Genomic DNA, 24,562 nt, shown 5'->3' with positions numbered 1-24,562 from the left:
GAGCCAGAGCAAAGTAATTTTACGGGGCAGTCCACTGAGGCAAAAGCTTACAGCACCTGGTATTCCCAGGCGGTCTCCCATCCAAGTACTAACCAGGCCCGACCCTGCTTGGCTTCCGAGATCAGACGAGATCGGGCATGTTCAGGGTGGTATGGCCGTAAGCGAAAGCTGCTGCCCAACTTTGGCCTCTTATAGCTGACCCACAAGGGGCCGGGTACCCCGACAACATTCCAGAGGAAATTAACCAGCTGGCAATTGTCAGAGTGGGACGCTGACTCTCCACGCCGCCGTCAGTTCTACTTTGGCCGACCTCTCCTCCACGTGGCTCTCGAGCGGAGTAAGAAGACGCATTATGTGCTCAGAGCAAAGCGAAAGCATCCTGGGAAAGCGCGTTTGAAAAACAAAGCGCAAAAGTGGAGGGGAGCCAGAGCAAAGTAATTTTACGGGGCAGTCCACTGAGGCAAAAGCTTACAGCACCTGGTATTCCCAGGCGGTCTCCCATCCAAGTACTAACCAGGCCCGACCCTGCTTGGCTTCCGAGATCAGACGAGATCGGGCATGTTCAGGGTGGTATGGCCGTAAGCGAAAGCTGCTGCCCAACTTTGGCCTCTTATAGCTGACCCACAAGGGGCCGGGTACCCCGACAACATTCCAGAGGAAATTAACCAGCTGGCAATTGTCAGAGTGGGACGCTGACTCTCCACGCCGCCGTCAGTTCTACTTTGGCCGACCTCTCCTCCACGTGGCTCTCGAGCGGAGTAAGAAGACGCATTATGTGCTCAGAGCAAAGCGAAAGCATCCTGGGAAAGCGCGTTTGAAAAACAAAGCGCAAAAGTGGAGGGGAGCCAGAGCAAAGTAATTTTACGGGGCAGTCCACTGAGGCAAAAGCTTACAGCACCTGGTATTCCCAGGCGGTCTCCCATCCAAGTACTAACCAGGCCCGACCCTGCTTGGCTTCCGAGATCAGACGAGATCGGGCATGTTCAGGGTGGTATGGCCGTAAGCGAAAGCTGCTGCCCAACTTTGGCCTCTTATAGCTGACCCACAAGGGGCCGGGTACCCCGACAACATTCCAGAGGAAATTAACCAGCTGGCAATTGTCAGAGTGGGACGCTGACTCTCCACGCCGCCGTCAGTTCTACTTTGGCCGACCTCTCCTCCACGTGGCTCTCGAGCGGAGTAAGAAGACGCATTATGTGCTCAGAGCAAAGCGAAAGCATCCTGGGAAAGCGCGTTTGAAAAACAAAGCGCAAAAGTGGAGGGGAGCCAGAGCAAAGTAATTTTACGGGGCAGTCCACTGAGGCAAAAGCTTACAGCACCTGGTATTCCCAGGCGGTCTCCCATCCAAGTACTAACCAGGCCCGACCCTGCTTGGCTTCCGAGATCAGACGAGATCGGGCATGTTCAGGGTGGTATGGCCGTAAGCGAAAACTGCTGCCCAACTTTGGCCTCTTAGAGCTGACCCACAAGGGGCCGGGTACCCCGACAACATTCCAGAGGAAATTAACCAGCTGGCAATTGTCAGAGTGGGACGCTGACTCTCCACGCCGCCGTCAGTTCTACTTTGGCCGACCTCTCCTCCACGTGGCTCTCGAGCGGAGTAAGAAGACGCATTATGTGCTCAGAGCAAAGCGAAAGCATCCTGGGAAAGCGCGTTTGAAAAACAAAGCGCAAAAGTGGAGGGGAGCCAGAGCAAAGTAATTTTACGGGGCAGTCCACTGAGGCAAAAGCTTACAGCACCTGGTATTCCCAGGCGGTCTCCCATCCAAGTACTAACCAGGCCCGAGCCTGCTTGGCTTCCGAGATCAGACGAGATCGGGCATGTTCAGGGTGGTATGGCCGTAAGCGAAAGCTGCTGCCCAACTTTGGCCTCTTAGAGCTGACCCACAAGGGGCCGGGTACCCCGACAACATTCCAGAGGAAATTAACCAGCTGGCAATTGTCAGAGTGGGACGCTGACTCTCCACGCCGCCGTCAGTTCTACTTTGGCCGACCTCTCCTCCACGTGGCTCTCGAGCGGAGTAAGAAGACGCATTATGTGCTCAGAGCAAAGCGAAAGCATCCTGGGAAAGCGCGTTTGAAAAACAAAGCGCAAAAGTGGAGGGGAGCCAGAGCAAAGTAATTTTACGGGGCAGTCCACTGAGGCAAAAGCTTACAGCACCTGGTATTCCCAGGCGGTCTCCCATCCAAGTACTAACCAGGCGCGACCCTGCTTGGCTTCCGAGATCAGACGAGATCGGGCATGTTCAGGGTGGTATGGCCGTAAGCGAAAGCTGCTGCCCAACTATGGCCTCTTATAGCTGACCCACAAGGGGCCGGGTACCCCGACAACATTCCAGAGGAAATTAACCAGCTGGCAATTGTCAGAGTGGGACGCTGACTCTCCACGCCGCCGTCAGTTCTACTTTGGCCGACCTCTCCTCCACGTGGCTCTCGAGCGGAGTAAGAAGACGCATTATGTGCTCAGAGCAAAGCGAAAGCATCCTGGGAAAGCGCGTTTGAAAAACAAAGCGCAAAAGTGGAGGGGAGCCAGAGCAAAGTAATTTTACGGGGCAGTCCACTGAGGCAAAAGCTTACAGCACCTGGTATTCCCAGGCGGTCTCCCATCCAAGTACTAACCAGGCCCGACCCTGCTTGGCTTCCGAGATCAGACGAGATCGGGCATGTTCAGGGTGGTATGGCCGTAAGCGAAAGCTGCTGCCCAACTTTGGCCTCTTATAGCTGACCCACAAGGGGCCGGGTACCCCGACAACATTCCAGAGGAAATTAACCAGCTGGCAATTGTCAGAGTGGGACGCTGACTCTCCACGCCGCCGTCAGTTCTACTTTGGCCGACCTCTCCTCCACGTGGCTCTCGAGCGGAGTAAGAAGACGCATTATGTGCTCAGAGCAAAGCGAAAGCATCCTGGGAAAGCGCGTTTGAAAAACAAAGCGCAAAAGTGGAGGGGAGCCAGAGCAAAGTAATTTTACGGGGCAGTCCACTGAGGCAAAAGCTTACAGCACCTGGTATTCCCAGGCGGTCTCCCATCCAAGTACTAACCAGGCCCGACCCTGCTTGGCTTCCGAGATCAGACGAGATCGGGCATGTTCAGGGTGGTATGGCCGTAAGCGAAAGCTGCTGCCCAACTATGGCCTCTTATAGCTGACCCACAAGGGGCCGGGTACCCCGACAACATTCCAGAGGAAATTAACCAGCTGGCAATTGTCAGAGTGGGACGCTGACTCTCCACGCCGCCGTCAGTTCTACTTTGGCCGACCTCTCCTCCACGTGGCTCTCGAGCGGAGTAAGAAGACGCATTATGTGCTCAGAGCAAAGCGAAAGCATCCTGGGAAAGCGCGTTTGAAAAACAAAGCGCAAAAGTGGAGGGGAGCCAGAGCAAAGTAATTTTACGGGGCAGTCCACTGAGGCAAAAGCTTACAGCACCTGGTATTCCCAGGCGGTCTCCCATCCAAGTACTAACCAGGCCCGACCCTGCTTGGCTTCCGAGATCAGACGAGATCGGGCATGTTCAGGGTGGTATGGCCGTAAGCGAAAGCTGCTGCCCAACTTTGGCCTCTTATAGCTGACCCACAAGGGGCCGGGTACCCCGACAACATTCCAGAGGAAATTAACCAGCTGGCAATTGTCAGAGTGGGACGCTGACTCTCCACGCCGCCGTCAGTTCTACTTTGGCCGACCTCTCCTCCACGTGGCTCTCGAGCGGAGTAAGAAGACGCATTATGTGCTCAGAGCAAAGCGAAAGCATCCTGGGAAAGCGCGTTTGAAAAACAAAGCGCAAAAGTGGAGGGGAGCCAGAGCAAAGTAATTTTACGGGGCAGTCCACTGAGGCAAAAGCTTACAGCACCTGGTATTCCCAGGCGGTCTCCCATCCAAGTACTAACCAGGCCCGAGCCTGCTTGGCTTCCGAGATCAGACGAGATCGGGCATGTTCAGGGTGGTATGGCCGTAAGCGAAAGCTGCTGCCCAACTTTGGCCTCTTATAGCTGACCCACAAGGGGCCGGGTACCCCGACAACATTCCAGAGGAAATTAACCAGCTGGCAATTGTCAGAGTGGGACGCTGACTCTCCACGCCGCCGTCAGTTCTACTTTGGCCGACCTCTCCTCCACGTGGCTCTCGAGCGGAGTAAGAAGACGCATTATGTGCTCAGAGCAAAGCGAAAGCATCCTGGGAAAGCGCGTTTGAAAAACAAAGCGCAAAAGTGGAGGGGAGCCAGAGCAAAGTAATTTTACGGGGCAGTCCACTGAGGCAAAAGCTTACAGCACCTGGTATTCCCAGGCGGTCTCCCATCCAAGTACTAACCAGGCCCGAGCCTGCTTGGCTTCCGAGATCAGACGAGATCGGGCATGTTCAGGGTGGTATGGCCGTAAGCGAAAGCTGCTGCCCAACTTTGGCCTCTTATAGCTGACCCACAAGGGGCCGGGTACCCCGACAACATTCCAGAGGAAATTAACCAGCTGGCAATTGTCAGAGTGGGACGCTGACTCTCCACGCCGCCGTCAGTTCTACTTTGGCCGACCTCTCCTCCACGTGGCTCTCGAGCGGAGTAAGAAGACGCATTATGTGCTCAGAGCAAAGCGAAAGCATCCTGGGAAAGCGCGTTTGAAAAACAAAGCGCAAAAGTGGAGGGGAGCCAGAGCAAAGTAATTTTACGGGGCAGTCCACTGAGGCAAAAGCTTACAGCACCTGGTATTCCCAGGCGGTCTCCCATCCAAGTACTAACCAGGCCCGACCCTGCTTGGCTTCCGAGATCAGACGAGATCGGGCATGTTCAGGGTGGTATGGCCGTAAGCGAAAGCTGCTGCCCAACTTTGGCCTCTTATAGCTGACCCACAAGGGGCCGGGTACCCCGACAACATTCCAGAGGAAATTAACCAGCTGGCAATTGTCAGAGTGGGACGCTGACTCTCCACGCCGCCGTCAGTTCTACTTTGGCCGACCTCTCCTCCACGTGGCTCTCGAGCGGAGTAAGAAGACGCATTATGTGCTCAGAGCAAAGCGAAAGCATCCTGGGAAAGCGCGTTTGAAAAACAAAGCGCAAAAGTGGAGGGGAGCCAGAGCAAAGTAATTTTACGGGGCAGTCCACTGAGGCAAAAGCTTACAGCACCTGGTATTCCCAGGCGGTCTCCCATCCAAGTACTAACCAGGCCCGACCCTGCTTGGCTTCCGAGATCAGACGAGATCGGGCATGTTCAGGGTGGTATGGCCGTAAGCGAAAGCTGCTGCCCAACTTTGGCCTCTTATAGCTGACCCACAAGGGGCCGGGTACCCCGACAACATTCCAGAGGAAATTAACCAGCTGGCAATTGTCAGAGTGGGACGCTGACTCTCCATGCCGCCGTCAGTTCTACTTTGGCCGACCTCTCCTCCACGTGGCTCTCGAGCGGAGTAAGAAGACGCATTATGTGCTCAGAGCAAAGCGAAAGCATCCTGGGAAAGCGCGTTTGAAAAACAAAGCGCAAAAGTGGAGGGGAGCCAGAGCAAAGTAATTTTACGGGGCAGTCCACTGAGGCAAAAGCTTACAGCACCTGGTATTCCCAGGCGGTCTCCCATCCAAGTACTAACCAGGCCCGACCCTGCTTGGCTTCCGAGATCAGACGAGATCGGGCATGTTCAGGGTGGTATGGCCGTAAGCGAAAGCTGCTGCCCAACTTTGGCCTCTTATAGCTGACCCACAAGGGGCCGGGTACCCCGACAACATTCCAGAGGAAATTAACCAGCTGGCAATTGTCAGAGTGGGACGCTGACTCTCCACGCCGCCGTCAGTTCTACTTTGGCCGACCTCTCCTCCACGTGGCTCTCGAGCGGAGTAAGAAGACGCATTATGTGCTCAGAGCAAAGCGAAAGCATCCTGGGAAAGCGCGTTTGAAAAACAAAGCGCAAAAGTGGAGGGGAGCCAGAGCAAAGTAATTTTACGGGGCAGTCCACTGAGGCAAAAGCTTACAGCACCTGGTATTCCCAGGCGGTCTCCCATCCAAGTACTAACCAGGCCCGACCCTGCTTGGCTTCCGAGATCAGACGAGATCGGGCATGTTCAGGGTGGTATGGCCGTAAGCGAAAGCTGCTGCCCAACTTTGGCCTCTTATAGCTGACCCACAAGGGGCCGGGTACCCCGACAACATTCCAGAGGAAATTAACCAGCTGGCAATTGTCAGAGTGGGACGCTGACTCTCCACGCCGCCGTCAGTTCTACTTTGGCCGACCTCTCCTCCACGTGGCTCTCGAGCGGAGTAAGAAGACGCATTATGTGCTCAGAGCAAAGCGAAAGCATCCTGGGAAAGCGCGTTTGAAAAACAAAGCGCAAAAGTGGAGGGGAGCCAGAGCAAAGTAATTTTACGGGGCAGTCCACTGAGGCAAAAGCTTACAGCACCTGGTATTCCCAGGCGGTCTCCCATCCAAGTACTAACCAGGCCCGACCCTGCTTGGCTTCCGAGATCAGACGAGATCGGGCATGTTCAGGGTGGTATGGCCGTAAGCGAAAGCTGCTGCCCAACTTTGGCCTCTTATAGCTGACCCACAAGGGGCCGGGTAACCCGACAACATTCCAGAGGAAATTAACCAGCTGGCAATTGTCAGAGTGGGACGCTGACTCTCCACGCCGCCAATCTTCGTTGTCTCATTTTTTTTTTTTTTTTTTGGTTTGAGCTCTGACAACAAGTTGTTTCTGAGAGCTCTGCCCCTAAAGTCCTGCCGCCCAACTTTGGCTAAGTACTAATCTACCACCCTGCTTGGCATATGAGACCAGGCATGTTCAGGGTGGGTCAGTTCGGGAATCAATGGTGAGTTCAAATGTCTTCAAAAATGATCTGAATTCCAATAGATCACCATGGAACAAGGGAACGTCTCTCAGTTCTTCGTTTCTAATAAGTAGTTCAGTTATATCTGTTGTTGCACCACTTTTCAATGTTCTGTCGTGTTCAGCGCTTAATGTACTGGTGCAGGACTTGATCTCCAGCAACATATGCATTGTGATTGGCACCAATTGAAGCACTCGATGTTCTTACCTTGGTGTTTTAGAAGACACCTTTCTTTCTGAGCTCATCTGGACATTGTTCCTTTTTGGTGGACATGATATCAACATCATCATGCTCAAATTACTGGTGAACTCTCATCCTTGCTGTAGAAGATGACAATACAGTTTCAATTTCCAATTGTTTTGTCTCCTATTAATAGGGCTTCTTTCAATGCCAGTGCTTGTTTTACCTCTAATGTGGCAGCTTTTGCGATGAGGGCTTGGCCTCCTCTCAGGGTGTTTTCACACCAGGGGTTCTCTCTGGGGACAAAGCTCTTTCGTCTCAGACGTCTGAGATGTGAACACGAGCGAGTCGGGTTTTGGCTGCGGACCTGATCCCCGCTGGAGACCTCGTGAAACTCTCAGCGGGTGGCTGAGCGGGTGGTGAGCTTCACACCTCAGGCGACCCAACGACAGATGCCGGAAACTACGTGTACACCGCGACTCCACACAAATCCAATAAATTATTTTCAGTGCTGATCTCGCTGCAGTACAGCGGTCTGCATGAGGACAGCGAAGAGGCAAGACGCTGATTTTGCCCAAGTTACTGAAGATCACCAGACTATTCATTGATCATTTCTGACGTCGGAATCTGAACTTCACTGATTAAAACCTTCTCGACGGTCAGTAATCTCTCTCACTGCGTTCAACATGTTGCGAGAGCAGCGAGGATCTGTCCACGGCGCTCCCGTCTCCCCATAATTTTCCTGCAGCTCCCGGCTGCACAGCTCAGTGTTCTGGGAGTTTGAGAAGTTGTTTTTGAACGATGTTGTCCCTGTACTGGCCGGTTTTTATCATGAACTGTGCCGTCGCATCACTAATGACGCATTCACAATGAACAAAGCCTCTTCCGGTATTTGCTGCCCTCGTGTGGGTGAAGTTAAAAGTGAAAACACGGAGCAAGGCTTGCCACGGTGCGAGGCAGACGTGTGAAGAATCTCAACGGGGGGCAACTCGGATTCAGGCTCCCAAGACAGAAGACTGCAGTATAAAAGTGCCCTTAGTCGCACAGTATAGCAGAAGATATGGGTGATGTTCCACTGGTTGAACGACAAGAAGACCTTCCAGATCTGCGGCTTGCAGAAACATTTGAGACACTGTCCATAGGAGTTACATCCTTTTCGTATGTCTTCACCAATTCTTGGTGAAGTTTTGCTACCTCAATCCAGTTTTTTTGTTTTGTTTTATTCATAAACCCTAAACAATTTCTCAGTTTGGGCTGACACCAGTTTCTTTGGTCAGCCTCACATTCTTCCTCTTTCAGACACAGCTTCACGGTTTCATTGATTTCAGAAAATACTTCACATTAACTATTATAATCCTTCAGCACAATGTTTTAAATGTGTGTCAAACTGTCCTAATTTGTCATGTAACGTTCAATTTCATTCGATTTTTGCGTCGTGAGTCTCAATTATGTTCTCCTTGCATTTATGAAATGACTGCGCTTCTCCTCCAAGCCTCGTTCCGTGGGCAATGATTCCACCCTGTGGCCGTAGTCGGTAGCTGCACCGTCATCGTCTGACTGCGGTTCTGTCAACGTATTTTTTTTTAAATGTCTTGTGAAATGTTCAGTTCTTTGGAGTACAATGTGGTTCCCTTCTGTCTTCAGTTTTCGGTGAGTAAGATTCCAGAACTTTCTTTAGGAGTCACTCGAGCTCCGCGCAGCACCTGGCCCGTACGGGCTCCGTCTAAATCCTGGCTCTGACTTAGCGCGACAGAAGTTTGACAGCAAAGGTTTTGGACTTAGCGTAAGAGCAAACTCAAATAGTTTTTTTTTACCTTGTTGGTGTTGAAGACGACGTCTAGTCTCTGACTTGTTCCATCTTAGTCCCGAGTGCTTGTAAATGCGAACGTTTAGCTTCTTCGTTCCGTTGCGGCCGACAGCACAGACCGACGAACATCTTCCCCGAGAAAAAAAGAAAAAAATAACCTGAAACTTGAGCCGTGGTCCTTTATTATCGTAAGCCACAAACCCTCATGGTCTCAGGAATATTAATAATTTCCAGATATTTACGGTCAAAAACGTGTAAATTCGCGTCGTCCAAGATATTCCAACGCGACAAAAAGAAACACCGTGCGCATGCGCTGTCAACCCCAAACGACAATAAAATCCTTTTCATCAGGAATGTTGTGTCATCTGCATACAAATTAATTTTAAAATCCTCTTCATTTATTTTAGTACCTCCCATTTCACTATTTGGAAAAAATTCCAACTGATAACGGTTCTATTATAAGTGCAAATGGTACCGCTGATATTGGACATCCATGTCTTATAGGTCTTTATATCTTAAACGCTATTCCGATAAAACCATTTAGTTTTAATTCTGCTTCTTGTATTTTTATTTTCTCTCAATCCATTCTTTAAAAACGGTACCGCTGATAGTGGACATCCATGTCTTATAGATCTTTATATCTTAAACGCTACTCTGATAAAACCATTTATTTGTATTCTGCTTCTTGTATTTTTATTTTCACTCAATCCATTCTGTAAGCATTTTACCCCCATCCAAATTGTTTTAAAACTCTAAACAAATATTTATGATTTACTTATGCCTTTGCTAAATCTATATTCACAATTCATTTTTGTCATCAAGTCATGCAATCACTCATGTCTCTTCCTGGTATTCCATGAGTTTGCACTTTTTCAATTATGCTACGAATAGTATTTTTTACTTTGTTCACGAAAACCTGAATTAAAAATCATTATTTAAAAACATTATGGGTCTGTTATTTTTAAGATTACGTCTATACCCCTTTTTAAAAACTAAATTAATAAGACCAGTGTTCATCTCCTCCATTATCTCATTGTTTTCTACCGTTGAAAAAAATCTATCTAAAATACGTGCCATTTCTTCTTTACAATTAATAAAATAAATAAATAAAATACTGAAATTAATTCATCCATTTTTTCCTATTTAAACTATCTATTGCTTTTTCTATTTTCTCCATCTTCTCTTTGCACATTTTCATCTGTTCCTTAGTCATTTTCTTTTCTAATCTTGCCACTCTTCCATAATTCTCTCATTATTTTGTTCTCCTTTAACATTTCTTTGTAATACTCTTCAATTACTACTTCCACATGTATGTAATTTTGTATAATCTTTCCAGTTTTATCTACAATAGGTTCTATTACATTATTTTTCTGCCTACTAAATTCTAATTAAAAAAATATTTTCTACTACTATTTTCACCTTTCACTATACTTTTAGCTTTGCTTCTTATTATTGGCCCTAGGCATTTCCCATTTTCTATTTTCTTCAAATCATTTTGTAATTCTAAATACCTTTCTGTATTTTCTCCATTTCCTATTTCTCCCTTCATTTTCTTCTCTTTCCTTTTCCTTTCTATTTTTTTCTTTCTTCTTTTTCTTTTTCATTTCTTTCTGCACAATATTTCTTTGTCATTTCTCTTCAGAAGCAGAATGTTTTCTGAGGTTGTTGAAAGAAAAGAACTTTTCAACAGTGGTGAAGAGGGAGGAACCTGTGATGCCGCGAGTCAAAGCAAATACACTGTGTGTGTGTGCATATATATATATATACACAAACATTCCCCACCTTTACCTCTCAGCCCATCCAAATGACCATCAGTCTGCTCTTGTGAGGAGCTCCGTAACAAAGCAAGCACTCACTACCCACTGTCACCCCGATACTACTCACAATATAAAAGATGGACTTATTGTTTTTATTTTGCATATGCATCTATGTATTTATTTATCTATTTTGTGTGTGCGTGTTCCTTACACTTGAAACGCTCATTGCTTTTTGCAAATAAAAGATGTTTAGTTAACATCATTGCTGCCTTTTTTTAGGCTAAAAACTAATGAGTTTTATGACATGCTGATTTGCAAAGGTCCATATTTGCCAATCCTGTAATTTGATCCGTAACCATAAATGATCACAACTTTGAGAAAATTTTTCTTTTTTTAAATCTGCCCCAAATCTTCGTTTGTGGCCATAACAACCAATTAAAAACAACTGGGAAATCCCGGACAGACTATTTAATTCAGCCTTGTTACAGCGTTCAATGACGGTGAAACGTTTCCCGTGTTGAACACAGTGTCGAGCAGAAGAAGCATCCCACATTTTTTGGTGACATTTTATGAAGTATTTGAGTGACATTTTAATCTGTCGTTGATTGGAATGAAGCATGTGATGGAGGTGCAGGGGTGGGGCTTCAGGTGCCACCATCGGCTTCCTCTTCACGTCCCCTGGCGCCGGTACCACTGAGCTCGGGCCACCACGTCGTTGGAGTAGTCCCGACCCGTAGTGAAGTGGTCGACATCATATCCTTCGCGAACGTTTCCATCCCCCATGTTGTAGGCTGCAATGCCTCCTGCAGGGAAGAACAGGAATGTCAGGAATTTTTTGTTCTACAGTTCATTCATTCATGTTACATTCTTATTAGGGATTGTGACGTTAGTCCTTCTCAACATTTGATCTCTGCCTGCCTCTGTCCCTACAAGAGGCCACAAGCCTTTCTCAGCACACTGTGGGGACACTAACCTTTCAGCTGCTGCTCCCGGCTCCAGTTGGGAAACTTCCTCTGAATCTGACCGATAAAATAGACCAGGATCTCGGTGCCCTGGTCTATGTGTTCCTCGCTGTCCCACGCCCCTCGGGCTTTGTGGTTTCCTCCTGTTGGGGTGACGTCAACCTGCAGAGAGGACAGTCAAGGTGAGCAGCAGTGAGCCTGAGAGAGGCCCAGGAGACCTGTCGCACCTGCATGAGTCCAAAAGCTTTGCCATTGTCCCCCCAGCCGTTGACCAGAGCGTTCCCAGCTCGGGACTCTCTGGAGATGATCCCAGCGATCAGGTACGGATCAACGCCGTGACTGGCAGCCACTCGTTTAATGGTGGGGTAATATCTCCGCATTCTTCCCAGGTCAGTTTCAGCCAACTTCTCGGACGCCGCTACTCCTGTGAACAGGACACATGACCACGTGTTACAGGGTGATTTTGTTTGTCTTCTAGGGGTTACAATTAAGAAGTTCTCCTGCAAGGTCTGGCCAACAGAAGTTGAGCTGCAGTGATCGGGGTGTGTTCAGTTCAAGCATGGTATGACGGGAGTCCGTTCGACCTGTTTGTCTGGAGAAAACGACACAAAGAATCCTGTAATTGCAGTTGAAGTCTCGCCCCTGCCACAAGCAGACTTTCCCACCGTATGATAAAGTCTCCTGAAAGCTTCGAAGTGCTGATCCCCCTACGTGGCTGCGACCCCACAAGGGGCTTTCGAAAACAATTCCTTCCTTTCATGCTACTGCAGTGTCACCTGCAGGTGATGTGCGGTACTTACACGCGGAGCAGGTGCTGTGTCACACAAATATGAGGCGAAGAGGGCGAAACATTTACCAGAGTAGCGCAGACCATCCTGGTTAGCTGTGGCCTGAGACGCTCCGGTGGTCGTCACCCTCATGATGTCCCCCATGTTGCTGCTCCAAGGATCCGAGTGAAGCTCTGCAGCAGTTTCCCTTTCTCTCTGACTCTTTAATAGAGGGCGCCCTCACCTCCCCGTCCAGAGAGTCATGTGACTTACTGTAAGTGCATTTAGCTGGAAATGAAAGTCCTGTAGAATCCTTCTTTGTTTCAGTTTTGGATTGTGTCAAGGTTTTATGGAGGCTCTTCAGCCATACAATAAAATGTTTTTATTGCACTCGTCTTTGCCATGGGTGGGCTTTTTCCACACTGTGGTTTCATGGTTTAATGTCGGCCACTGACAATATTTCATTGCTGTGACTCTGTGTTGCAGAGATTTCTTTTTCACGCTGGAATTCATTTGCACCATTTTTTAAAGGGGCCGGACATTGCGGGCTGATTTAGGTCCATTTATTTTGTTAATTAAAAAAAAACAAAACAAAGAAACACTCCTGAATTGCATGAACACGTTTTTTTTTAATCAGCCTGTCGGTTAATTTCAAGTTGCAATATAGTTTCACACCACGTGGATGAGCTGTTTAATCCCTGTTGTGAGGTGATACGCCTCAATCCAAGAACATGGCAATTTAGGCGTTTATAACTCTAAAATTCAGCCTTCAAAACTCATAAGTGACAAACCCACGAATTAGCATCATGGCTTCCCCCACGATGTATACCCCCTCAAATGATTGGATTTTCTTCATTCAAAATGTATTTAATAGACACTCACTAACTTTTCCATTTCTTTTTTTTATTTTTTAGGACACTCATTACCATCACCCTTTCCGGAGCCTCTAACCATTAACTTAACCAACCAAACTGAAGGGCTAAACTTAATCATGAATCTTAACCAAAGTAAAACCCAGTTATAATGACCTTTTTTTTTGTTTAGTTTTAATTCTCAAAATGAGCGTTAAATAAGTGAGGAGTTAAAAACTCATACTGGTTCCCACAATGATAGAAGTACAGGAACACACACACTCGACTAAACCACAGTGCCAGCTAAGTTTCCAAATACGTCAGATATGGTCTCTTTAGGAAGAGACTCGAGCACACATATACAGAATGCACCGAGTCAGTAGTTTTAGTTGTTTAGTTGTTTTCACCTCTAGAGAGCCTCAACCACAGGTTCAGTGTTTTTATCAACAGTCCAGTCAACTCTGGAGATGGCGCTGTGTTTCAGCTGTGTGTGTGCGTTCTTGTACTTCTATCATTTTGAGCACTAGAATGAGTTTTTAACCACAGAGTGAGGACACGTTTATCATCACCTCACAGCCAAGTGTCTTCATCTGTCTCACACACACTCACTCACTCATGCACACAGTAGTGTTTTGCTGTTTTTGTGAGGACCTCTCATGGCCCTTTCCCCTGCCTCTCCCCTTAAACCTAACCAACACATGGCGAACCTGAACCAGGACTCTGAACCAGACTGAGACCCAAGTATAATAAACTACTTGTACTGATGTTTTAGCCCCCTAATCCTTCCACGTCAAGACTTGGTACTCACAATTATGGCAAAACATGCCGGCCCACACACGCACATAGTGTTCTGATTCAGACGACAGAGAGTCATCTCAACAATGTCTGTCCGTCCTATGACTATACTGAAGATATTTCCTCAGAATTATTGGCCGGGGGTTATCACTTGTCCCTTCTTTGATCCTGTATTTGGAGCAGGACTTTGATAAGGACTCAATATTCTTCAGTCCAAAACAGTTTCATCTAAAACAGTGCAGCAGAAACAGCAGTTTTTCGACCCTGTTCTTCCGGGTTGGACTTTACCAAGGTGAGATAAGGTTTGCGGTGTTGCCATGGCACCCATCAGTCCAAGCTCACATTTTTCCACTGACGCAAGTGACTTCATGACATCTGTCATGCAATCTAGAAATACAGAGAGCCAGAAAAAAGCCCAATATTTTTGAGGCTTTGTAATGAGCACTATGGCTCAAAATGGATGACAGAGCTACGTGCCGTTGTAGTGCAACAGTTCAGTTCCACAACGCAGTATTTTGATGAGGGTATTATTACAGTGAGGCTGGGTTGTGGGGAGGTGATGGTCGGAATGTTCATTCAACGAATGGAATGGTATATTGTTCTTCCAACTGAACCATCTTAACATTGTCTGGTAAAAAAAAAGAAAGCTTGTGTTTACAGGGCGGAAAAAGTTTTGGGCCTCAATCTGAGATATTATGGTGAAACCTGGTGTGTTTCAAATGGTGTGGCTGCATTCTCCAACTGTAGCACTCCCAAGATCTTGGTGCGTTCTAGTTCTCGGTCGTCAAACCTGGATGGTTGAGGGTTGCATGAGGAGCAAAGTGGAGTAATCAGCTCTGGCGGAACGATGAAGTCAGAGAGGAGGCGGAGCTCCTGTTCCTGTGACACGCCATGCGACTGACAGCCAGTCTCCAGCTTAGTCATCAACAGATCGAGTCCAGGATTCCAATGAGCCGAGTGATGTTGAACCAAGCCAGGGGTCAGGTGGTTCATGAGCTTGTCTGAGTCGCTGTGTCTGTGTCGTTCTAATGGCGCCATCTGTCGTTACAGGTTGTATTCTTACCTCGTTGTTGTTGCATGGATCTTAATAATGACATCTGAACAAGTCCGATCTTCCGAGTCAGATAGTCTTGGCTTTCTGACTGGCCTGCTATGCATCACTTCCTGCTTGAGACGGACAATCTGAGGGACGCCCCCCTGGTGGCAGGATCTCATCTCCAACCTTTGAGGTTTGAGAACTAGGGGTGTAAGCAAATACTGATACACTCTGATATCACGATACTTGATATTGTGTCGATATCATCTTGATCTTTTTAGTTTAATCCAAAGACACTTGGACATGCTGCTGCATTTGTGACATGTTTTATACAAAACTTTTCCTTCTGTATTCTGGAGTTATTTTGTTGATCAGCCACTCATTCCTCTGTTGGAACTTTAGAGAGTCAAACTGGACTGCTCTGTTCCTCAGTTCCTCAGGTGAAGTGTGGACCTTGAAGACACTTGCCTCACATCTTAGCAAGCTACAAATGAAAGGACAAATGCTTCGTGCCCACAATTCTGAAGATCGATTCCCAAAATCTCTGTGACGTTGTGTAACAATCGGCAACCTCATGAGCATTTCTTTCTTCATTTATTCTGTTCTTTTGTTCGCAGCAGCTTCATTCAAAGAGGCTACAGATATCTGTGATGTTTTGTCCTGTATAACTTGTCATTCACTAATATGGAGTTTTAAAGAAGTTCAAAGAACACAAACTGACACTTAACAACAGACGACACGATCGACATGATGATTTTACATACAAATAACAAGAATTTGATTCTAGTTTTGTATTTATCAGACTTTGTACTAATATTTCCTCGCAAATGTTAAAAAAGTGACCTTTAGTTCGATATTCTATATTTGCGTTTGCTTCTATTTCATTGCTGTGTATGTTTACAAATGTTTTAAGTTATTAAAGATATGCATGTAGTTTGAACATTGATAATTGTGATGTTTGTTTATCATGTTTGAAAAATATATTGTTTTTTGATGACAGTCGTGGTGTTTTTAATGTCCAAAAAAGCAGAACCACCATGATTTTGCATGCATTTCACAGGAATATCCGAAAGGAACATCACTAACTGACGGGAATGCATCCGCAGCTGGCAGAGCTAAAGAAATGAAGAGACGGCTGCAGATGGGAGCGAGATTCATTTTTCATGATTAAAAACTGCTACTGTATGTATTCAATAAACGTAAAAACTTGGCTTCACTTCTTGATTGGCTGCTTTCCATTTCGGCCCCCTGTTTGGTGGCGGGGCCACTGACACTAAACAAGTCTCATTCCCAGGTTCCTCACTTGTCCTGGATCGTGTCCGAATGTGCAGATAACTTGAGAGTTGTCTCTTGGTGTGAGATGGAAGAACCAATCACAGGACGGCGCAGGAGGCACGTCGGACTCCACTTGGTCTGGTGTTGTGTACGTGAAGTGCTGATGCTCTATGACGCTGGTTTCTGCGCCTCCGCTCTTCACATCTGAGCAAGCTGAAAGGAAGTAGCATGCAGCCTCCTCCTGATCTGATCTTCAGTTTCAGGAAGCAGCTGATGGTGTTGAGATAGATACGGTAAAGCAGCCGCCAGAGTTGAGTCCCTCACAGACAACACCATGGCTGTACAAATACTGCTGCTGCTGCTGCTTGGCTCCAACATCCACGCTGAGGTCATCCTGAGAGCAGGGTCGTATCATTCCTTCCCCCTGGACGACATCGCTGACTTCTGCTCCGTCTCCAGATGGACCTCTGAGGGGAAGCAGCTCCTGTGGAACTCTTCAGACGACTATTATGACATAGAGTCTCTGGCTGTTTCCCACTCGGATCAGTACCAGGTGCAGTGCTGGAATGAAGGCAATGTGACGAACGATGAACTACACACTCCTCGTGTGTGACGAGCAGAAGATGAGACTTCACAAGCCTGTGTACATGAACGTAGGAGAGACAGTGGAGCTGAGCTGTGACGGTGTGGCTCCTAACCAGAGTGTTCAGTGGGCCTATGGGAGCACCGGAACAGATGGATTAGTTTTCTTAGGCGACGGAACACCTTCAGTGCACAAAGTCCAGCTGCTGGAAAACAAACCTTCCCTCCTGATCACTGCTTACAAAACTTCTAATGACATCTCCTACGACTGTCTGGAGAAGCAGCAGCTCAGGTGCCACCTTCACAGTGCTTTCTATGTTCAAGTCCCACCAGAGTTCATCCTGCGCTCAGTGGGAGAGAGTCTGGACTCTGAGGACTCTGAACTGTTCTGACGGGAGCAGAAACAAAACACACAGTTGGCTCATGTTTAATTCCCTGAGGTCTGAGAGCGTCAGTCTGAACTCCACTCCGATGCTTCCATCTCTGACGTTGGACCACTCAGGTACTTACTTCTGTTTCCACGGCGATGTTGATGAGCGTTATCACCTGCTTGTGTGTCCTGAGCCTGAGCCTCCTGCTGTGGAGTTCTTCACTGGGGGAGAGAACCTCACTCTTCGCTGTGGGGACTGGAATCAGACTGTGGTTCGCTGGTTCATGAGGTCCAACAGAACTGAAGGACGGGTCTTTGGTGTTGAGTCTCGACAACTAAACAACACGTACCTCTCAGGCAGCAGCCTGGTGATCAGGAACGTCTCTCTGCAGGACAGTGGACAGGTTTGGTGTGTGGTGACGAGACGCAACTGTGTGTTCCGATCTGAGACCCTGGTGATGTTCGTAGAGCAAGAGTTTGATCGCCAACTGCGGAGGTCTGTGCTGCTCAGCGCTGTGGTGCTGATGATGCTGTGTGTTGTTGCTGTTGTGGGCGGGTTGGTGTGGTGGGGCAGGAGGGGAGAGCAGCTCCCAGCACCGGTGGAGGAGGTGGAGATGTCCCAGCTGTCTCCAGAGTCAGACGTGCAGGAAGAGGCTCCAGTCTGAGCCTCCATCATGCTTGTAAATAACCGCTGACCTTTGACCTCTCTGATGAGCAAAGTGTGTGCTGTTGTTGGGCTTCAATAAACGAACCATGCTTCTGAAACACTCTCTCTGTCTAAGCTGTCAATACCAGCCAATACCAATTAATTCACAAATGACCAATCATATATATATATATATATATATATATATATATATAGTTGCGTCTCGTCACCACACACCAAACCTGTCCACTGTCCTGCAGAGAGACGTTCCTGATATATATATATATATATATATATCTCTGGTCTGCGCCACTCTGGTAAATGTGTCACCCTCTTCGCCTCACATTTGTGTGACAGCGCACCTGCTCCGCTTGTAATACCGCACATCACCTGCAGGTGACACTGCAGTAGCATGAAAGGAAGGAATTATTTTCTGATGCCCATTTCATTTGTGGGGTCCCAGACTAAGGAATTGTGATTTACATTTCAAATTGAAATGCATTAATAGACATGCTTTTTCATTTTTGTAGTATGCTACATAATTGGACTCAGAAATAAAATGAAGAATAAAAAAAAAAAATTCCAACTGCATTTTCAGAATCAAATTTATTGCCATGGTCAGTGGGAATCCCACCAACAAGGAAAGTGCATTGGAATAAAGTGCTTTCATTTTCTTCTTCATAACTGTTTATATTGTGTCAAAGTTAAAATTAAATTAAAAAGACATTTGAGATGTCAATTTGAAATAGTGCAGAATCGAATAGTTAAAACTTTCATCAATATTTGAAATTCAATCTTAAATGTCAAATGCGAAAATTAAAAAGCATGAACAGAATTGCTTTTTAATTTTCATGTTGAAGCTTCTTATTTGAAAAGGAAATGAAAATTAATTTAAATTTCAAAAGCTGAAAGCTGTGCACCAAAATTCATTTTGAATTGTCAAATTTGGTCATAAAAAAACAGAAATTCCAGAAATGCCTTTTCATTTTTGGAATGATGCTGCATGTCTTGACTCATACATAAAATGAATAAGCAATTGTCCAAAGTACATTTTCCTTATCTTGTTTTGGTCACACATTTTGGTATAAAACCTAATAGGCAAGACAGGAACGTATCAACGCTAATATAATCTCTATAATCAATCAATCATTTTGCTTGTTGTCTGCAGTGAGAAATTCAAGCGTGATTGTCTTTCATCTCCATCCTAGTGTACCAATTCATGAGTTTTTGATGTATTCGCTACAAAAGAGATGGTCGAAGACAACCATTTGTTTAAAAGAGAGATACACACAGTTTTTTTTACAAACTCAAAATGTGTCCATAAAATATTGTAGATGTCATTTCATATTTAAAAATGAAACTTATTAATATAAATATCTAAATATAAATCAGACTTGGCTTCTTCTTCTTTTCCTTTCAGCTTCTCGCTTCAGTGGTGGCCACAGCGGATCATCTTCCTCCATCTCACCCTGTCCTCTGCTTCCTCTTCTCTCAAACCTACAAACCTCATGCCCTCCTTCACCACGTCCATAAATCTCCTCTTTGGCCTTCCTCTCCACCTCTTTGGCCTTCCTCTCCACCTTCTGCCCGGCAGTTCCAACCAACATCCAACATCTTCTCACCAATGTACTGACTCTCTCTCCTCTGTGCATGTCCAAACCATCTCCATCTAGCCTCTCTGACTTCGTCTCCTAAATCAGACTTGGCTATGGTGTTGTATTTATACCGACAATACCAACAATTCTGCTCCACCCCATTCCCCCCATTCTTCTTATCCTGAGACCTTAACCATGCTGCACCCTCATCGCTAATGCCTTCATTCACCCAGTACGTCACCTACACCATCTGCTCTATTCCAACAACGAGGAGGCATATTTATCGTCTCCTCTGGTCCCCATTGCAAATCTGACCACAAACGGGTCCTGTGCAGTGTTTTGCACACAACAAACAAACACTGGACATGGAAAAAGAAGAGGGTTTTGGCTTGAGAGGAGGTGCAGAGATGGCTGAGGAGGAAGATTGTAGAGGGAAAGAAAGTGTACAGGGAGAAGACAGACAAGACAGCTGAAGCAGAATGACACAAGTGGCTCCTGGAAGGGTCTGAAGACCATATCGGATTTTGGGAAAGTGTGGCGGGCAAATGACTTGAACCTCTTCTTTTAACCGGTTTGACCAGCTGCCTGCTTCCAATCTCACACAGTTCTTCATGCTGCAGCCTCCACTGTGTGTTCCAAGACCCACCGAGCCCACACCCTCCAACATCACTGCCCTTATACCAGCGTGCACCTGACTCTCAACCAGTTGAGGACTCAGCTCAAGGAGATCACGGCATCAGTTCCAGGCATATGAATTCCTGTGCAGACCAGCTGTGGGGAATTGTCCAGCACATGTTCAACCTGAGCTTGAGGCTGGGCATCGTCCCACCAGAAGGAGCTCAACCACTACAGGCTGGTGGCGCTGACATCTCAACCGATGAAGACTGTGGAGAGACTCATCCTCGACTACTTGGACCAGTGGTGAGCTACTCAATGGACCCGCTGCAGTTCGCCCACCAGCATGGCATCGGTGTGGACGACACCATCATCTACCTCCGCCACACGCCACTCTCTCACCTGGAGAAGGCTGGGAGCACTGTGAGGATTCTGTTCTTTCATTTCTACAGTGCCAAGGACCCATTTTTTCCAAAAAACTCGACTTTTGTATATGAATCAATTTCTTTGGTGTCCACGTGGTCCAAGGATGCCAGATAAGTTGTTTTTAAGTCGATTTTTGACTTTTGAAAAAAAAAAAAATTCTGCCTGGCGTCAATTAAAAAAAAAAAAAAAAAAAAAACACCCAAATTCGACTTTTGCATTTCAAACAGTTTCTTCACCTTTTATTTTAACATAATTCAAGAAATTGTAATGAAAGAGCACTCACATACAATATATCTCTTTTCCAATTCAACGTCTGCTGGAATTTCAGGACTTTCCAGCATAATTGTTCCGAACCGACGATGAAACAAGGCAGAAGCCGGAGCAGAGCATGTGTTAACAAGGCCGGCAGCCTCTGTAGTCGTGATGTTGCCTTCAGGCCAGGAGCTTGTAGCTGCAACACCGGTGACAGGCTGATAGTGTTTTCACACTTTCACTCCTTTGTGACTGACAGTTCCAGAGAAGACCTGAGTGAATCCCATGAATCAGTTTTAGAGGAGCAGGTTTCAACACAAAAACTGAGCTTAATTTCACGAGAGGTTTCTTCAGTTACACATTACAAAATGGTTTGATACAAAGAAAATAGTTGAGATTCTAAGAAACATGTTAACAAAAAACAGTTAAAAAAAGTTTGTCTGGTGGTCCTGAGCAAAAATTCTATAAACTCAGTCGGGGGGCTGAATTTGTGCTTAAGGTTTATTGAATTATCATATAAGTATAAAACAGCAGCAGACACAAGTTGAGTTAGACGACACATTCACTCAAAAAGTGTTTGCCCTCACGACGATCAGGTTGACCTGAGCCAGGCCTGGAATGTAGTATTCAAAACGGTCTGTCTGCAGAGACTGTGTTTTGTATCCCCACTTCAGGGTTGTTTAATCACATCCTGTCATCAATTCTAAGAACTTGCGTTTCTGTCTCTAATTGTTCTGAGATTCACTTTAATTTACTCTCACAATCTCTGAGTAGTGTTTATCATAATTTATTATCATAATCCGTTTCCTTGAACATTGGAGACGCTCGTCCTGAGGGCAACTGGCACTAACAGCCGATCGAGAGAGGGCGTCTCTTTCGCTGCTGACTGGAACTCTGAGCTGGAATTTTAACCACACTGGCATCGAGTCGAAGCCAAATCCTCATTTTGTGAGTTTGGCTCGGAGTTAGAGTGACAGCATTTCCTGCTTCATCTTACAGTCCCACAATATGGAAAACATTTAACCTCCTCGAGAACCTGGTTCATTGTCCTCGGATATTTTGAATCAGCATCTCAGTCGGAAACAAAAAACAAGCTCAAACCAAGGATGAAAGCTTTACAGATGAACTTGTCTGTTTTCAAAGTTAATCGACAAAAATGTTTTCTTTGGACCCTGCCCTCCCCCACTGTTGTGGCTTTTACGTCGCATCACGTTTGCGCTTCCCGCTCAAGAATCCCTGTCCGACCGCATGATTTTCATACTGTAAAAGAACAAATCCAACAGTTGTGATCATTATCTGTGTTGTTCTGATCAACAGCCTCTTCAAAAACCAGATCTGTGATCAACATCCAACAGTAAAACCTCCAGAGACCCTGTGTCATCATGTGAGGAGCATCACACCCATATCAGCGAGCGCAAGATGGCGGTGATGTCAACAAAGGAGAGCTTCAGCTCCACATTCTATCAAGCGTTTCCAAAAGAAACCCATTCATGTATGTTCAGTTTCACCAGGCTTCAAAATTCGACCCTTTTTCCTGCTAACACTAATGATAATAGTCGCAGTATTCTGGAAGTTGCAGTCTGGAACAGTCCAGATCCAAAGATCTTCTACTACTTTCGTGAAAGACTTTATTGTCACTTTTTTTCTTCTTTTCTATTCTCAGTTTGTATTTTTGTTTCGGTGACTTGACAAGCATGACGTCAGCTTCTCTCCAGTCCAAGTGCAACTAATTTGAGAGTGTGTTTATGTGCATGTGGTTGAAGTGATTGCAGGAAGCCATCAGGTGAGGTCCACTGAAGAGCGCTCTGTGTGATCTAAAGGGTTAAAGAGCAGTTGAAGAGTCTCTTGGCTGGAGCTCAGCCGCTCCGGGCCATGTTGGTCGTGGCTCACAGCAGCTGAAGGAGGAGGCCGTCTCCAGCGCCTCCCCCCCTCCTGAGTCTCTGTCTCCAGATAATTGCACTGTGGCTGACAGACATGGTGCTTAGGGTTACAAAACAAAGACAGGCTGGAAAATAAACAGCACCTTGGTCGTTTACTGGCCGCTCAGTCTGCGACGTTGCTCGGTTTTATATTTAGCATTGGAGGGGGAGGGAGCTAGCTAATGTAGCCAGAAGTTATGAACGTGTTCGTATGGAGCGACATATTGAGGAGGTGACGTGACTCTCCATCCAGAAGGTTAAGCCTCAGTTTGAGGATGAAGACTTCAAAATAACTTTACATTAGGTCTAAGTTTGGTTCAGAGTCCTGTCAGACCCATATATGTGGGTTTATAGCGTCACTATCATTGACTGCGTATTGGTCCGCAACTGCCTTTAAAGTCCCCTCTTTTCACTGCAGTTTTCTTAATATTTGTCACAGTTGTACAAAAAGGCAGATTATTTTTGCCTTGTTTTAGCAAAACTGTCGATCATGTATGTTGGGCACTGTGACAGTTATCGATTCATATCTCCACTTGAGACTTGAGCGGGCTCTGTTTAAATTCCTTCTCTTTGCTTCGGTTTGGGAGCTGAACTTAATTGCATGTTCCTTGGCTCCGCCTGCAGAGGATCAGGGTCGCCACAAAAATGTCTGCTGATGGTTTTGAAACCGTTTCCCCTGCTTTTCTTCACATCACATGTTGCCCCTTAGATATCGCTGATATCTGTGAGCAGTTTTCTCCCTTGCTATCAGATACGATTGTTTTGTGAAGACCAAACGTCTCTCCTCCCAGAGTCAACTTTGGGCTGAAGTGCCCGACTGCGGTTGGTTGTGTAATCCCTCAGTTATGTGCTTTATTTTCCTACCACGGGCAGTTAGGCGCCTTTTTCACAGTCTTTTTCCAGCCAAGACTGAAGTTTAAAAAAATATGATCGCCGAGCTGTTGCTGCATAACTATTAAGCATGTTTGCAAACACACATCAGTCGCCAAACCACATGGATCCTGGAACGGAGCGACCGTTTTCATCAGCTGCAAAATGGATCCTCATTTTATCATTATGGGACTAAAAGAGACTACAGAGGTCAAACTCAGCTGTTCGTCTCCTCATGGGTTGAAAATAAAAGGGGCGTTTCCATTTTTTCTGACTTTTGTTTAAAATGTTGTTCTGCATGAGGTGTAAGCACGCCATCTTTTTGACAAAATCACATGATTTCACCAAAAAACTTCACAACGTCAAACCGCTTCTCACTCCCAAACATTCAAGTGTTTGGATTTTCTATTGGACTTTTGCATCCAGTGTTGACACCTGAAGTGGTTTTCCATGCTGCATGCTGACTAGAGGGGTTTTTACGGACTTTGCTAAGCTACTGGTGAGAGTGGAGTACGGTACCTTGAAGGACACATGACAAAACAAAAGAGAGGCACCACCACAAAGCCAGAAACACATTTGTAAAATCAGAATTGCAACACCAAACTGGTAGAGGATCTTGAACCTGTTTAAAAACCTCATTGCTGATTGGACAAATTGGATGTTGATTTTGTCGTAGTAACCATGGTGACTCTTACTATTCTCAAGGAATATATTCATGTTAGAAAGATATCACAACATCAGAATGATTGTTCGTATACGTTACATTTTGACAAACTCATGGTGCTTATTGATCACTTCAACGTCTGCTGGAATTTCAGGACTTTCCAGCAGAATTGTTTCTAACCGACGATGAAGCAAGGCAGAAGCTGGAGTAGAGCGTGTGTTAACAAGGCCGGCAGCCTCTGTAGTCGATGATCTGTCCAACCAGGAACAGGCGTTTTAATGGCAGGTACTTGGCCCACTAATGTTGTTGTGACTTTGTTTTTTGTATTCGCAATTCCGTTTTTTTAAATATATAAATGCGTTTCTGGCTTTGAGTCTGTGCTTTTTGCCCTCCAG

At 46.3% G+C, this 24,562-nt stretch overlaps 1 protein-coding gene and 16 non-coding genes across 17 annotated transcripts; all 17 read right to left on the bottom strand.

Annotated features, from left to right (window-relative positions):
* Window positions 1–44: 44 nt before the first annotated feature.
* LOC128759825 (5S ribosomal RNA) lies at window positions 45–163 on the bottom strand. Its single transcript, XR_008414740.1, has one exon. It is a non-coding gene; the product is annotated as a 5S ribosomal RNA (ribosomal RNA).
* Window positions 164–465: 302 nt separating this feature from the next.
* Window positions 466–584, bottom strand: LOC128759824 (5S ribosomal RNA). Its single transcript, XR_008414739.1, has one exon. It is a non-coding gene; the product is annotated as a 5S ribosomal RNA (ribosomal RNA).
* A 302-nt stretch (window positions 585–886) lies between these two features.
* On the bottom strand, window positions 887–1,005 carry LOC128759822 (5S ribosomal RNA). Its single transcript, XR_008414738.1, has one exon. It is a non-coding gene; the product is annotated as a 5S ribosomal RNA (ribosomal RNA).
* Window positions 1,006–1,307: 302 nt separating this feature from the next.
* On the bottom strand, window positions 1,308–1,426 carry LOC128759821 (5S ribosomal RNA). The gene has a single exon (XR_008414737.1). It is a non-coding gene; the product is annotated as a 5S ribosomal RNA (ribosomal RNA).
* Window positions 1,427–1,728: 302 nt separating this feature from the next.
* LOC128759797 (5S ribosomal RNA) lies at window positions 1,729–1,847 on the bottom strand. Its single transcript, XR_008414716.1, has one exon. It is a non-coding gene; the product is annotated as a 5S ribosomal RNA (ribosomal RNA).
* A 302-nt stretch (window positions 1,848–2,149) lies between these two features.
* On the bottom strand, window positions 2,150–2,268 carry LOC128759801 (5S ribosomal RNA). Its single transcript, XR_008414720.1, has one exon. It is a non-coding gene; the product is annotated as a 5S ribosomal RNA (ribosomal RNA).
* Window positions 2,269–2,570: 302 nt separating this feature from the next.
* Window positions 2,571–2,689, bottom strand: LOC128759820 (5S ribosomal RNA). Its single transcript, XR_008414736.1, has one exon. It is a non-coding gene; the product is annotated as a 5S ribosomal RNA (ribosomal RNA).
* Window positions 2,690–2,991: 302 nt separating this feature from the next.
* On the bottom strand, window positions 2,992–3,110 carry LOC128759809 (5S ribosomal RNA). Its single transcript, XR_008414725.1, has one exon. It is a non-coding gene; the product is annotated as a 5S ribosomal RNA (ribosomal RNA).
* Window positions 3,111–3,412: 302 nt separating this feature from the next.
* On the bottom strand, window positions 3,413–3,531 carry LOC128759798 (5S ribosomal RNA). The gene has a single exon (XR_008414717.1). It is a non-coding gene; the product is annotated as a 5S ribosomal RNA (ribosomal RNA).
* A 302-nt stretch (window positions 3,532–3,833) lies between these two features.
* LOC128759796 (5S ribosomal RNA) lies at window positions 3,834–3,952 on the bottom strand. Its single transcript, XR_008414715.1, has one exon. It is a non-coding gene; the product is annotated as a 5S ribosomal RNA (ribosomal RNA).
* Window positions 3,953–4,254: 302 nt separating this feature from the next.
* Window positions 4,255–4,373, bottom strand: LOC128759795 (5S ribosomal RNA). Its single transcript, XR_008414714.1, has one exon. It is a non-coding gene; the product is annotated as a 5S ribosomal RNA (ribosomal RNA).
* Window positions 4,374–4,675: 302 nt separating this feature from the next.
* LOC128759787 (5S ribosomal RNA) lies at window positions 4,676–4,794 on the bottom strand. Its single transcript, XR_008414706.1, has one exon. It is a non-coding gene; the product is annotated as a 5S ribosomal RNA (ribosomal RNA).
* A 302-nt stretch (window positions 4,795–5,096) lies between these two features.
* LOC128759775 (5S ribosomal RNA) lies at window positions 5,097–5,215 on the bottom strand. Its single transcript, XR_008414695.1, has one exon. It is a non-coding gene; the product is annotated as a 5S ribosomal RNA (ribosomal RNA).
* Window positions 5,216–5,517: 302 nt separating this feature from the next.
* Window positions 5,518–5,636, bottom strand: LOC128759763 (5S ribosomal RNA). Its single transcript, XR_008414684.1, has one exon. It is a non-coding gene; the product is annotated as a 5S ribosomal RNA (ribosomal RNA).
* Window positions 5,637–5,938: 302 nt separating this feature from the next.
* LOC128759752 (5S ribosomal RNA) lies at window positions 5,939–6,057 on the bottom strand. The gene has a single exon (XR_008414673.1). It is a non-coding gene; the product is annotated as a 5S ribosomal RNA (ribosomal RNA).
* Window positions 6,058–6,359: 302 nt separating this feature from the next.
* Window positions 6,360–6,478, bottom strand: LOC128759740 (5S ribosomal RNA). Its single transcript, XR_008414662.1, has one exon. It is a non-coding gene; the product is annotated as a 5S ribosomal RNA (ribosomal RNA).
* A 4,267-nt stretch (window positions 6,479–10,745) lies between these two features.
* LOC128759581 (lysozyme g-like) lies at window positions 10,746–12,486 on the bottom strand. Its single transcript, XM_053866643.1, has 4 exons — window positions 12,361–12,486; window positions 11,732–11,928; window positions 11,516–11,666; window positions 10,746–11,345 (listed from the first exon to the last, which is right to left on the bottom strand). Exons 1-4 carry the CDS (start codon window positions 12,434–12,436, stop codon window positions 11,212–11,214), a joined length of 558 nt encoding a protein of 185 aa, XP_053722618.1. The 5' UTR covers window positions 12,437–12,486; the 3' UTR covers window positions 10,746–11,211.
* Between the last annotated feature and the right edge of the window lie 12,076 nt (window positions 12,487–24,562).

The sequence above is a fragment of the Synchiropus splendidus genome, chromosome 5 (genome assembly GCF_027744825.2).
Source record: "Synchiropus splendidus isolate RoL2022-P1 chromosome 5, RoL_Sspl_1.0, whole genome shotgun sequence".
Lineage (NCBI taxonomy): Eukaryota > Metazoa > Chordata > Actinopteri > Syngnathiformes > Callionymidae > Synchiropus > Synchiropus splendidus.
This window is presented reverse-complemented; position numbering and strand designations above follow the sequence as displayed.